Raw genomic sequence first — 15,097 nt, 5'->3', positions numbered from 1 at the left:
CGACTATATCGAACCCGTTTATATCAAATTATCCCGTATATCGAACAATTTCTAAACACGGTAAATTTACATTGAGAATATATAGCAAAAGTTACTGTTACATCGAACGAAAATAGCAACGACAACCGATATATCAAACTCCATGTGCCTCAAAAGTGCCCCAGCAAGTTGGCTTTCCCTCGCGGTGGCGGGGAAAACTGCCGGCACCACCCTAGAAAAAGTGGTTTAGACCCGGTTGTGCACGGGCGAACACCCCCCTGCAAGAAATGATCCTGGCCCGCTCGCAGCGCTTACAGCCAATCAGAGGCCGTCGTGCTTTCTCCGAGGCGCGGAGGTGGTAGAAGTGAGCACCATTTTTTCTTTCTTTATGCTTGTGTGCCTGCTGCTGCCTGTTTCCCTCGAGTCCTCATTCAGCGTGGTCCGTGCTGGTGGTGTTGCCTGTTGGTGCTCTGTGAACTTTATTGGCGCGCTGTCGTCATGGCTTGTGCAAAGAGGCAGAATTTGCCGTTCACCGCGAAACTCGCGAGCTGGCAGAGTTCCCGGGAGCTATCGACGGATCGACATTCGACGAGTTCGTCAGTGCGGACAATGATGTCGCCATCATGGGTGAGCTACAAGATGAGGACTACGTTCGCTTTGTGTCATACCGGCGTACAGTCGAGCCCGACTATATCGAACCCGTTTATATCAAATTATCCCGTATATCGAACAATTTCTAAACACGAGCCAAAGCGACAGCAATAAGGAAATTGACGATGGCCCATTGCCTACATCCTCCGAAGTGATTAGTGCACTTGCGTTGGTCTGGCGCTATTGCGTGAATGTGGAAGGTTGCGGCCTCAGCTGCTCCGACTCGTTGGACAACGTGGAGGCGTGCGTGCTGTCGCAGGCAGCGAAGTCGTTGACACAGAAGAAAATCCAGGACTATTTTGTTCCAAAGTAGGGCACGCAAGTAAGCCACCATATTAATAAAGTACTTTTCTTATTGTTATGTGCCTTTGTGTCAAAATCCTATAGCGGGCCTATATCGAATTATGCCATATATCGAACTAATAAACGTTTTTTGGCGAGTTCGATATACCCGGGTTCGACTGTAGTTTGGACTCAAACACTGACATCGGAGCCAAGATTACCTTTAGCAGCCAGATTCGTAGCGACGCGAGGCTATTATCTCAAAGCAGTTGCACATAAGGGTTGTGTTACTCAAGGTTTTGATGGGTGTGTTTCAATGCACAAGCACCGTGCTGTATCAGTGCCGTCTTCTTCTCTTTGTATTGCAGGCGTACTACCTGCAGACACGGAGAGATGCCCGCAACCAGTGGTACGGGGATGTGTCGGCACGGAAGGAGCTGCGCAAGCGTCTCAAGTGCCGCTCCTTCGACTGGTACATGCACCACGTCTATCCCGAGCTGAGGCCACCGAGCCCCGAGGACCTGGCACCCCCGAAGAAGCGCAAGAAGTTCCCTCCACCCAAGAACCTCGATCTGCTACGTCGCAAGATGCCCGCCATCATTGGCCGCTTTCAGGTGACCTTTCTAACCACCCACTTCTCTCGAAGAGGCCGTTACACGCTCGTTTAAGTGACCTCACTTTATTATTGTGACATATATGGGGCATTGTGGTTTCATGGTTGAACTACGCAATGACAGAATAAGCAGATACAGCAAAGACAACAACAACAACAGCAGAGCTTTCATGATAATTGGTTCTTGCAAAATGAGATAGCATAGACAGTGAACACAATGAAAAACAATACCTCATTATGAAAATATTGTTAGCCTTGGCAAATCTTGCCTTAGGATCCTCACGAAAGTGTGCATTACCGATAGCTTAAGGCAGTGGTTCTCAGCCATGGATGTTCGGGGACCCCTTGTGTACCGATGAAAGTGATGGGGGACCCCCTTGCAGTTAGAGAAAGTGGAGGTCATCAATTAATGCCGCATGCAGCATGAAATAGGTGTCTTTTATTCTACCTGGCAAAGAACGGTCAAACTAAAGTGCCACGCCAATTTGATCTCAATAGCTTGCCGATTAGTTGTACGGCCTGCAGCCACATTCAACCTGTTTCTAGCTGTGTTTGCTATTGAAGTATCTAAGCTTGGAAAAAGAATTCTATGCATATGTCATAGAAAACTGCAAAGAATGTTTTACGTAGGTTTGCGCGAATATTCGAGCACTTCGAAAATTCGAACGAATAATACAGTATTCGAATTCGTTCGATTCAGATTTAAATTATTGAAAATTTGCAAGTATGCGAAGTGAATGAATAGGTGTATATTAGTCCGCTTGTAACTCCCTGTAAAGATGGTTTCACTGCAGTGGAGCGGTGCTATACCATGAATATGCCTTTCCAGGGAAAATCCGCACTGCCGCGAAGTCCCACTTCTAGGTTAAATGAACATACTACCCTGAGTTTGAACATGGAGGAAAGAGGCTACAGCGAAGAAGGAAACACAGGCAACAGGATGAGCGCTAAACTTCCAACTTTTGGAAGTTTAGCATGGCTTTACCAATACGATATCATAATGCACCAACTTGCCCAGTCTGCAGTACTTGTCGATTTCATATTATCCTCGCATTGATTCATCATTTCTTAAGTTTAAAAACTTGTTATACCGGCTTATATGATCCAAGTGTAGTAAATTTTAAAACGTCACATATTTTACATGTTATCACTTGCATTCTACCGAAAGCCAAATCCTGCTACTATGCAAAGTTGCTTCCACTTCCTTTGAACCAAAAAGAATGACATTTGCACATGCCTTGTTACATTATTTAAAAAATGTTGTGCAGGTTGGTTGGGTCATGACAAATATGCTCGTTTTTTTATAATATGTGATATATACTATTCAAATTCGATTCGAAATTATTCGACCAAAATCACTGTTCGCTTCGAACCTAAAATTTACTATTCGCACAAGCCTAGTTTTACAGCCATCTCATGAAGAAGGGCAAACATAGGCTAGCTCTGCCGCAATGCAAAATCGGAAGGGGCCGCTGTCATGGGGCATACAGTGGCTTCAAAAAACGCATTCCCCCCCCCCCCCCCCCCCCCCCCCCCCCCCCCCAAGCATGGGTTTCGCAGACCCCCAAAAATAGCTTCACATCAGCATCAGCAGCAATGGCTGCAGTTGGTTTTGTCTTTACACCTGCAGGTCAACTTCAACACGCACTCATTGCAGGTGCACCAAGCCACAGTTTATACGTGGTATGCAGATTGTGCTGGGGCACTATTTTACGTAATTTAAGTCTGCAGAAAAAGCATTGGAGCATATTTTATATTTGTTAGTGGCACTATAGTATGTGCAGATATTCTGAAGGGTGAATGTTCTTAGAAATTTCGTTCATAGGGTATAGAAGTTTAATGATGTTTGCGTGTTGATAGGTTCTGGGGGTAAGAAAATAAGTTGTCGCGCTCAAAATTTTTTTGTCTCGCACTTTCATTTTTAGGTTGTTAGGCTGTACACGCATACACAAACGATGCTCTTTGTGCGCACTTTAACTTGAAATTTGAATTAGGAATTTCTTCTGATATCCAGGCATCCTCGCTGCCCTCCATTTACAAAGTGGCATAACTAAAGTCTTTTTGCTGCATATGAGTCTCTGAAGAAGCCAAAGAACACGGTAAGTAAAATTGTTGTCCCAACAGTCTTTGCTCCCTCTGTATGCAGCTGCAGCTGTCGGGCACTCACCTGTGCGTAGAGTCTGAGGACGACGTCACCACCAAGGGCACCGTGTTCCTGCTGCAGGAGTGTGCCAAGGTTAAGCGCCAGGTGAGTTGTTTCACCTACTCTCGCACTTATCTAAGCACAGTGATGGCCGTAACATTTGGCCTAATGTAACATAGGTGCCAACTTAGGCTCAATTCAGGTGGCTTCCTTTTGTTAAGATCCATTTAACCGTTTGAACATGGAGCAGGCACACAAACGTTTCTTCTTCAGCGAAATGTGCGTAGTACTGACAATAAGGGCACTGAAATATTTGAATGATGAACAAGTTCCCGTAGGCTTGCATCCTTCTAACTGGCTACTGTAGTGGCACCACTGTACGAGAGCTGTGTGCAGTGTTGGGACAGTGTCGTCGAACCAGCTCTATGTCAATGTTTGTCGAAAGTAGACCACAGTAGGTGGATGCAGCACAAGGTTCCAAGAGAAACAAAAGAACGGCCACGCCCGCATGACAGTTAGAGTGCTGTGAGGTGGGTACTGTGATGGCACTCCAGCAACACAGATGAGGCCAAAGTATTTTTCTTTTGCCAGAAGCCCAATCTTAAATAGTAAGTGCCTGGTCATGCCAAGGATTGGAGTGGAGCACTCTGCTTGGCCATGTAGCGTTCTGTCCATGTAGCATTCGTGAAACTGCAGGCCCAAGTGTTGTCCTGGCTGATGACAGCTGCGAGTAGAAGTGAAGGGCTTTGCGTCAACTGAAGATGTTCTCTTTCCTGGAAACCACTGAAGATTGCTGCTGCCAGCAACATAGCTGGGCGTAATCCTGAGTGTTTTCTCGTTCCACTGTAGGATAGATGCCTCTCCTGGAGACCTGAACTGCACACGGCTTGTGTCAGCTGACTTCTAACTTCGTTTGAAGTCAGCTCACAACCTAACTCACAACCTCACAATCAGACCTCACAACCTAACTGAACCACTTGACATTGTTTTTCCTCCCTTAGCACTCACTGTGCTCCTCTGTCAAACCACTGATGATTTGCACCCTGTGTTTTACACGGGGGTAGTAACCGATCTGGCACTACGCTGGGTGGAGTGAGCATAGTATGCAATTCTTCGGCCAGGTGAGCATCATTCATGTCATTTTTAGTAAATTGCATCTGCTGGCTTCTCCCAGGAAAGCTTCCTCTGGGTGCAGTGATTTTTTTCACAAAATCAGTTTTGCATGCTCGTGGTTTTTTTTTCGTGACGGCTGATTGAAATGTTCAGCGGGCGGCTGTGAAATTTTGTTTTTTGCTTCAGCGAAATGCCTCAGAAACTATTGTGATAATAAACACCGTTTACAAGGATGTCACAATGGCAAAAACTTAAGGGTACAGGTGATTGTCCCTTTTTTTAAAAAAGGGGGAAATGGCGATTCATAACAAACCTCGTTCTGGACATCCATTAATTTCATGAACAAAAAAAAAAAATATCAAAAATGTTTCTGCACTTGCTCATAAAGACCAACAGTGGACCACTAAAGCGTTGGAGAAGTTATCTGGTATAGCTTGTAGCTTAGTTAAGCGAATTTTAAGTGACGATTTGGGTATGAGAAGGGTCATTGAGAAATTTCTGCCTCGAACTTCAACAAATGAGCAAGTACAGTGGAATCCTTTTATAAGAGACACGCACCGAGGAGCCATTCTCATCCTTTCTATGAGATGTCTCTTATAAGCAGGATACCGTGTTCCCATTTTCTGATCAACCCTTATTTCGATGTACGCACACTGGTGTCTCTCATGCCCAGTTGTCTCTTGCATCAGTGTCTCTTATACGGTTGAGTGAAAAGAGGCCATGCTTTTAAAGAATAGCTACGAAGTGACCCAGACTTTCGCTCCAAAGTTGCTACTCATGACCAGTTAATAGTGCTATTCTTACCAGCCTGAAACAAAATTTCACATCCACATACCGTTCACTTAAAGCAGCAATACCAAAAAACGATGAGCACGCGAAACTGATTTTACGAAAAAAATCACTCTACCCGGAGAAAAGCGTCCTGGGGGAATTCACCAGATGCCATGAACTTGAAAGGTATGGCACGGTGCTCGCCTAGTGGAAGAATTGTGTGCCACGGTAGCTCTGCCCAGCACAGCGCTGTTCCATTTACTTCCCCTCATATGACCTGTCCGAATCTATACCCTCCCCCTAATGCCAAATAGGACAATCATGTTTCTTCTCTGATCCATATCCCTCTGTCCTTGCTTTTGAAAACAATTTCTGTTTAGTTGCTTCACCCTCCGTGCAATTGTATGTGTCGTAACAGCTTAGCACGTAAGGTGTTGCATTTGCTGAGCTCGAAGGCACGGGCTCGATATCTGGCTATGATGGCTGCATTTTTTATGGGGGTGAAATGCAAAGAACACCGGTGTGCTCAGATTTAGGTGCACGCTAAAAAAAGAACACCAGGTGGTCAAAATTGATGTGGAGTCACCCGCTGCAGCATGCCTCATAATCATATCGTGCTCTTAGCACATAAAGCCCCAGCAGTTATTATGTATTTATTTATTTATTTAAAATGCCTTTACAGACCTTGTAAGAGGCATTATGTGAGGGGGGCATCACAGTAAGGAAGAAGTGAGCATACGTAATGGATATTATAAACATAATGTACATAGAGGATTGACTGGTTAAGAAAGGGAAAATAGACAACCACCCGTTTGTAGCACGAAGCCACAAGGAAATCCATACGGATTTCTCAGAAAGAAAGCCTCTTAGTTGCCGAAAAATTCGTCCTGGTCCGGGGATCGAACCCGGGACCAACGCCTATCCGGGGCGGTCGCTCTACCAATTGAGCTAACCAGGAAGCTAGCAATTGGCAGCGCGAGGGCGAATCCATCGACAACTCGAAGCAACTGGATACATATTGCAAATCAGTTCTGCGGAAACCCGCAAGGTGGCGGAAGGGTTAAGAAAGGGAAAATAGACAACCACCCGTTTGTAGCACGAAGCCACAAGGAAATCCATACGGATTTCTCAGAAAGAAAGCCTCTTAGTTGCCGAAAAATTCGTCCTGGTCCGGGGATCGAACCCGGGACCAACGCCTATCCGGGGCGGTCGCTCTACCAATTGAGCTAACCAGGTAGCTAGCAATTGGCAGCGCGAGGGCGAATCCATCGACAACTCGAAGCAACTGGATACATATTGCAAATCAGTTCTGCGGAAACCCGCAAGGTGGCGGAAGGGTTAAGAAAGGGAAAATAGACAACCACCCGTTTGTAGCACGAAGCCACAAGGAAATCCATACGGATTTCTCAGAAAGAAAGCCTCTTAGTTGCCGAAAAATTCGTCCTGGTCCGGGGATCGAACCCGGGACCAACGCCTATCCGGGGCGGTCGCTCTACCAATTGAGCTAACCAGGTAGCTAGCAATTGGCAGCGCGAGGGCGAATCCATCGACAACTCGAAGCAACTGGATACATATTGCAAATCAGTTCTGCGGAAACCCGCAAGGTGGCGGAAGGGTTAAGAAAGGGAAAATAGACAACCACCCGTTTGTAGCACGAAGCCACAAGGAAATCCATACGGATTTCTCAGAAAGAAAGCCTCTTAGTTGCCGAAAAATTCGTCCTGGTCCGGGGATCGAACCCGGGACCAACGCCTATCCGGGGCGGTCGCTCTACCAATTGAGCTAACCAGGAAGCTAGCAGTTGGCAGCGCGAGGGCGAATCCATCGACAACTCGAAGCAACTGGATACATATTGCCACGCGCTTAATATGCCAGCGAGAAAGAGGCAGACGAACACGCAGTAGCTCTCGCGCCAGTGCCTTTGTTTTGGCTGTGCTGTGCCGACCCCGTTCGGGACTTGGGGCCTTGTATCGCCGCCTTGTGCACGTCGCCTTTGTATTAAACGTGACATTTTATTGGTGGAGGCGCTGGGTAATCTCACCTATGCAACAGACCCCTTCCAGTAGCAGGAACGCGAACCAGAAACCGGAACTTACGCCAGTACACCGTGCTAGCCGGAGAATTCGGGGACTGGCCCCCGAGATTGTGCCCTGCTGTACAACTTCAACGTCGACAGGTATGGAGGATACTACTGCGCTCACCCCTGCTGCCATCCCTGCTGCTGCAGCTGCAGCTGCAGGTGCACCCGCTTACTACACACTGCAAAAACCGCACGTGCCGAGTCCCTTCCGTGGTGGTCTTTTTGAAGACGTGGAAGACTGGCTGGCTGAGTTCGAGCACGTAGCGGATTTCAATGGGTGGGACGAAGACGCGAAACTCAGGAATGTCTACTTCAGTCTTCTGGATGGTGCTCGTACATGGTTCCAGAACCGCAAGGGCCTCCTAACATCATGGCGCGAGTTCTGTCGCAGGCTCCTCGAGACGTACTCCAGCCCTGATCGTCGAGAGCGAGCTGAATGGGCCCTCCAGTCCCGCATTCAGATGCCTAATGAAGGTGTGGCTATGTACGTGGAGGATATGGTCCATCTGTTCAACCGAGCCAATCCAAACATGCCGGAAGACAAGAAGCTGTGACACTTGATGCGAGGTGTGAAAGAGCAGCTCTTTGGTGGACTCATTCGTAGTCCGCCTAAGACGGTTGCGGAGTTCCTCACTGAAGCCGTCGCCATGGAGAAGGCGCTGCAGCAGCGGAACCAGTATGATCGGCAAGTGAATGCTACCTACACTACCAGCCTAGGATCATTCCCGACTGACGTGGAAACGCTTCGGCAGCTTATACGTTCGGTTGTCCGCGACGAACTGCAACAGTTGCACCAGGCGCAGCAGCAGCCTACCACTAACTGCATCGCCAGCATCATACGCGAAGAAGTGCAGCATGCGCTCGGAGCGCATCGTCGCGAAGCACCTGTTCAGGTTCCTGTACCACTTCAGGCGTTCGCACCTTCAAGTGAACCTCGACGTGTGAGTTACGCCGACGCTTTGAGACGCACCGTCCCGTCGTCGGTGACACCACCTCCGGTGAGCGGCTTCCAGCACGCCAGTTATGCCGACACATTCGGACACATGTCACCTGCAACAGTGCCGCTATCGGCAGCAACCCCGTATGCCACACTTCAGTCTGCACAGGCGGTTCCTTATTTTGAGGACACTCGGCCCGCAGCGCGTAAATCCGACATTTGGCGCATGCCGGACCGACGACCGCTCTGCTACCACTGTGGTGAGGCGGGTCACGTGTACCGAGAGTGCCAGTACCGGCGACTTGGCCTTCAGGGTTTTCCTGCCAATTCACCCCGTCCCCGGTTCGGACAGCGACCACCCGAAATTGAAGATTTTATCGCTCGGCAGCGTCTACCACCCAGGCGTCAGTCGCGTTCACCATCACCACGGTCACCATCCTATTCGGGCAACAGGAGTCGGATGCCGCAAGGACGATCTCCGAGCCCTCACCTGGAAAACTGACGCCAGCGACCTTTCGAGGCGAGGCCGCTGATTATCGACGTGATGAAGACCTCGACCTCCAATCGACGAGACATCGGACCGACGGAAATTCGACGACGCATGTATCCCAGCCTGGCGACATTTCAATGGACATACCTGTGCTTATCGACGGTCGGAATGTAACTGCTCTGGTAGATACTGGCGCTGACTACTCGATTATTAGCGGAAAATTGGCCAGCCTACTGAAGAAAGTTATCATGCCTTGGACAGGGTCCCACGTACGCACTGCTGGAGGACATGTTGTCACGCCGCTTGGTGTGTGCACTGCGAGGCTACAAATATGAAGTTCCACGTTTTTGGTCAGCTCCCTCGTGCTACGCGAATGCTCCCGCGAATTAATTCTCGGAATGGACTTTCTTCGGGAATACGGTGCCATAATCGACCTACACAGACGCTGCATTTCCTTTTCTACAGTCAAGGCTACGTCAAAGGACACCTGCCGCCGTACAGCCGCCCTTCGTGTTTCCGACGACAGTGTGACAATACCACCTCGTGCAAGTATCATGATTCAGGTGTCTTCCGAAGGAACAAGTGATGGTGAAACACTGGCAGAGTGCAACGTCTCCCTGTTGCTGGCGCTTGGAATTTCTGTGGCACGAGGCATCGTTGACATTAGGAACGGTCAAGCCGAGGTCATGATCACGAATTTCACAAATGAGCATCGTCACCTGTTCCGTGGCACTGCCGTCGCCTACGCTGAAGCCTTGGAGGACGTCATTGAGTGTTTTACGTGTGAAGACAGTAGCCGCGATGGACAAGCCGTAACAGTTGTTGACATCAACAACGCACTGTCAGAAGAGCACAAGAAGGCCTTGCGAGAGCTGTTACTTGAATTCAGGACGTGCTTTGCTCAATCGTCTAAAGTGAGTCAGACGCCAATCACGCAGCACAGGATAATCACTTACGATGACGCAAGACCTATCCACCAACAGCCATACCGTGTCTCGCAGAAAGAACGCGCAGCCATTAAGGAGCAAGTCAAGGAAATGATCGACGATGGCGTTATCCAGCCTTCGAACAGTCCGTGGTCATCACCCGTCGTCCTGGTCAAGAAGAAGGATGGTACGCTTCGCTTCTGTGTCGATTACAGAAAGCTCAACAACGTCACAAAAAAAGACGTTTATCCGCTGCCGCGTATTGATGACTCTCTTGACCGGCTACGGCGAGCGAAGTATTTTTCTTCCCTTGATTTGAAGAGTGGCTATTGGCAAATCGAGGTTGATGAACGCGACCGTGAAAAAACAGCCTTTGTCACGCCGGATGGCCTCTATGAATTTCGAGTGCTCCCGTTTGGTCTCTGCTCTGCGCCAGCTACCTTCCAACGCATGATGGACACTGTGTTAGCCGACTTAAAGTGGCAAAGCTGCCTTGTCTACTTAGATGACGTGGTCGTATTTTCAGCCAGCTTCTCCGAACATCTGAAGCGACTACGACAAGTACTCGAGGCAATCCAGTCGGCTAACCTTACGTTAAAGCCACAGAAATGCCACTTTGGCTACGAAGAACTGAAGTTCCTTGGGCATCTTGTGAGCGCGGAAGGCGTTCGTCCTGACCCCGAGAAAACCACCGCTGTAGCAGCCTTCCCGACTCCTGCCGATAAGAAAAGTGTTCGGCGGTTCCTTGGGCTATGTGCATACTACCGGCGCTTTATAGGCAATTTTTCGAAAATTGCCGAACCACTTACTCGACTCACTAGAGCCGACACACCATTCGTTTGGAGCTCTGAACTAGAAACTGCATTCACCGAGCTTCGCCATCGCCTGGCATCACCTCCTGTTCCTGGGCACTTCGACGAGGAAGCCGAAACAGAAATTCACACCGACGCCACTAACATCGGTCTGGGCGCGGTACTCGTACAGCGGCAGGAGGGAGTTGAAAGAGTCATCGCTTACGCAAGTCGCACCCTATCACGCCCGGAGTCCAACTACAGTACCACGGAGAAGGAGTGCCTTGCCGTCGTATGGGCACTTGCTAAGTTTCGACCGTACCTCTATGGCCGCCCATTCAAGATAGTGACGGATCATCACTCGCTGTGCTGGCTCGCGAACTTAAGAGACCCTTCCGGACGACTAGCACGGTGGAGCTTACGTCTGCAGGAGTACGACGTCACTATCGTGTATAAGTCAGGTCACGCACACGAAGATGCAGACACGTTATCACGCGCGCCAGTTGAACCTCCCGCTCAACACCTCGAAGATGACTGCCCTTTTCTTGGAGCCGTAAGCATAACAGACTTAGCTACACGGCAGCGAGCAGACGCTGGATTGCGACCTATAATGGAACATCTAGAAGGCCGCAACGTATCTCTGCCCCCGAATATCGCCCGCGGATTGTCATCCTTTTGTTTGCGACAGGGCGTGTTGTACAAGAAGAACGCTGCTGCCAGCAACAAAACTTATCTATTGGTCGTTCCAGCAGGGCTTCGTGACGAAATTCTATTTGCCTGCCACGACGAACCTTCATCTGGCCACCTGGGCATCACCCGAACCCTCGCTAGGGTACGCAAGTCATACTACTGGCCGAAACTTGCCGCTTGCGTTAAACAATACGTTCAAGCCTGCCGCGAATGCCAGCCCCGAAAGTCCCCATCTGTTAAGCCTGCGGGGTTACTTAACCCTATCCAGCCACCCAGAACACCCTTCGATCAAGTCGGCATGGACCTCCTGGGCCCGTTTCCCTTGTCGTCTTCGGGAAACAAGTGGATAATCGTCGCTACAGATTATTTAACCCGCTACGCTGAAACGAAGGCTCTTCCCAAAGGCACAGCTTCCGAAGTCGCTCAGTTTTTCACAGAGAGCGTTGTACTACGCCACGGCGCTCCATCCTGCGTCATCACAGACCGAGGAACGGCGTTTACGGCAAGGCTCCTTGAGCAGGTTTTTCAGCTAAGTTGCACCAAGCATCGCAAGACAACAGCCTATCACCCACAGACAAACGGATTGACCGAAAGGCTGAACAAAACGATAACTGATATGCTGTCTATGTACATAGACGTACAGCACAAGACGTGGGATGAGGTGCTGCCTTACGTAACATTCGCGTACAATACTGCTACGCAAGAGACCACACGCTTCACGCCGTTTCGTCTCCTATACGGTCGTGATGTCCAGACGATGCTGGATGCAATGCTCCCCTGCGACATTGACAACATCGACAATCTTGACGAAGATGCTGAGTGTTTTGTGCAACGAGCCGAGGAAGCACGCCAACTGGCCCGCGTGAACATCAAGAAACAACAGGACGTCGACACACGGCGCTACAACCTCCGCCACAGACATGTCGATTACCAACCGGGTGACCAAGTGTTGGTATGGACCCCCGTGCGCCGCAAAGGTCTTTCTGAAAAGCTTCTCAGTCGGTATTTCGGCCCTTACAAAGTGCTACGACGAGTGAGCGACGTCAGCTACGAAGTCCTTCCGGACGGAAGCCAATCACCACGACGCCGACAGCCACGACCCGAGATTGTGCACGTGGTGCGGTTAAAACCATACTACACATTGTGACATTCATGACATTAGGTTTTCGTTTATGTTTACCGTGAATGCTTCGTTGAGCATCGAGGCGATGCTCCTTCGGGAGGAGGGGCAATGCCACGCGCTTAATATGCCAGCGAGAAAGAGGCAGACGAAGACGCAGTAGCTCTCGCGCCAGTGCCTTTGTTTTGGCTGTGCTGTGCCGACCCCGCTCGGGACTTGGGGCCTTGTATCGCCGCCTTGTGCACGTCGCCTTTGTATTAAACGTGACAATATTGCAAATCAGTTCTGCGGAAACCCGCAAGGTGGCGGAAGGGTTAAGAAAGGGAAAATAGACAACCACCCGTTTGTAGCACGAAGCCACAAGGAAATCCATACGGATTTCTCAGAAAGAAAGCCTCTTAGTTGCCGAAAAATTCGTCCTGGTCCGGGGATCGAACCCGGGACCAACGCCTATCCGGGGCGGTCGCTCTACCAATTGAGCTAACCAGGAAGCTAGCAATTGGCAGCACGAGGGCGAATCCATCGACAACTCGAAGCAACTGGATACATATTGCAAATCAGTTCTGCGGAAACCCGCAAGGTGGCGGAAGGGTTAAAAAAGGGAAAATAGACAACCACCCGTTTGTAGCACGAAGCCACAAGGAAATCCATACGGATTTCTCAGAAAGAAAGCCTCTTAGTTGCCGAAAAATTCGTCCTGGTCCGGGGATCGAACCCGGGACTAGAGAGGCTAGAAGGGTTTGACTAGTGTTGTGAACGAGTCGGCGCAGTTGAAATCATTTGCTATGACGGCGCACAGGTGGCGCTCCGGCCCGCTGGCGCGGGGCGCGCGCTCTTTGGCCCGCTTACAAGCGGCACCCAGCAATGCGTTTTCTGTGCGCATTTTTGTATAATTTATCTGCGTGCTCGCAATCGTTCGTTGGCTCATGCAGACAGGACAATACGAGCGTCGTGATGTTCTGTGTAGCATTCTTGGGCAGCTGTATTTTCGGTCGGTCACCCCTGAAACTTCACTTAGAAGCAGATGCTGGCAGTTCTTGCAACCTACCGTTGGAGTTGTATAGGCCCGCTTTTATTATATATTAAACGGCGTATTACTGATTTTTGTTATTTCTATCATTATCATTACTCTGTTTTAATGGAAGCTACTTCAGGCTTCCAGAAAAAAAAAGGTCTTGTAAGTGGGAAACAGCATAGCTGAATAAGGACCAAAGTTCGGCCCTCAGGTTAGAAACGCATGATCGTTCCGCTCCGGAGACACAATGACGAAACGGTATAATGAAGGGTGCAGAGCACAAAAGTGACACGTTTATTGAATTCAATATTTCGCTGTAGCAGTTCGGAGATCACTGACAGCTAGCGCCTCAGTTTGAGCAGCTTTTGCTTCTCGCGTTGTGTAGACTTACTTCTCTTTGTTGATGGCTTTAGTGAAGAAGTGCAGCCTAGTTAAACTATAAAACTTAACCATTTCTATAGTGAGTGCTTGACCATGCTCGCTGCAGCCAACTTTTTGGTGGTCATGCCCGTGCAGAAACTCTAAAAATGATAGCATACTTTCAGCATGCAGCTCATTTCTGCTTAAAAACACAGCAAACGCGTTCTCCAGCTTTGCAATCAAGTCTTCAAGGTGTTTTGAGGGGTACAGTAAGCCCCCATGGTCAAATTTCCTCGTCAATGAGGCATTCTCATTTGTCTCTGCCTGCAAAGGCAAAATGGCTAAGGCAGGTGCACATGTGGGGCATGGGAACCTTTTAAGTGCTTTCCTGACGACATAGCCAACAGCATAGAAAATTAAAGGGCTGTCACTTTTCTGTTCAACACAGCCTTTGTGGTAAAAAATACTGCTGTCTTCAAGCACAGCTGAAGCATTTGCGAGGTTTCCCTCATCCAAGAGTTCATCAATTAAGCTTGTAATGCGGGCTGCCTTTTGTTTTCCAATGTCTGATGGCCCCAAGAGTGCACTTATGATCTCTGCTGGCGAGTTACCACTTCTAGGTGGTTTCGCTAAGTTGTAGAGCGCTAGATTGTTTACTATGAGCAAAAACTGCTCTGGGATCGGGGTGACCATTACACAGAAACGATCGTCTAACAATTCCAAAAATATTCTCTAATTTGTCTTGGCTCAAATTCGCTGTTAGCAAGTATCTGTAATTTATTTATTTATTTATTTATTCAAAATGCCTTACAGGCCCATTGAAGGGCATTGAGTAAGGGGGGCATCAGTAATTACAATTCCAAGCTTTATTCGCTGTCGATATTTGGCAGATGGTACACGCACGTACACGGAAATCGATCCAGCAGGCTATCTCGGCCGCGAAATTTTGTGTCAGTACCCCTTTAATGATGTGCTTGAAGATCCTCACAATAAACCGATCGTCAAAATGACGAGAACACACAACGCATGTCTCGTCCAGCACTCTGTCTTCTCGTTTTATGTTCCTTGCCCATTCTTCTCGACGAAGAGCGTCCGCCGGAGCACGGACCAGGGAACTTTTTCGGCAGACGTTTTGT

General features: G+C 49.0%; 1 protein-coding gene across 2 annotated transcripts in view; it reads left to right on the top strand.

The window, feature by feature from the left end:
• Positions 1–15,097, top strand: part of LOC119386502 (polypeptide N-acetylgalactosaminyltransferase 11) — a 79,908-nt gene that overhangs the window by 45,553 nt on the left and 19,258 nt on the right. For both annotated transcript variants that reach the window (XM_037653768.2, XM_037653767.2), the window contains exons 11-12: positions 1,281–1,526; positions 3,672–3,773. In XM_037653768.2, the coding sequence (XP_037509696.1) occupies positions 1,281–1,526; positions 3,672–3,773 (348 nt within the window). The remainder of the gene's footprint in view (positions 1–1,280; positions 1,527–3,671; positions 3,774–15,097) is intronic.

This window comes from Rhipicephalus sanguineus, chromosome 3 (assembly GCF_013339695.2).
Source record: "Rhipicephalus sanguineus isolate Rsan-2018 chromosome 3, BIME_Rsan_1.4, whole genome shotgun sequence".
Taxonomy (NCBI): domain Eukaryota; kingdom Metazoa; phylum Arthropoda; class Arachnida; order Ixodida; family Ixodidae; genus Rhipicephalus; species Rhipicephalus sanguineus.
This window is presented reverse-complemented; position numbering and strand designations above follow the sequence as displayed.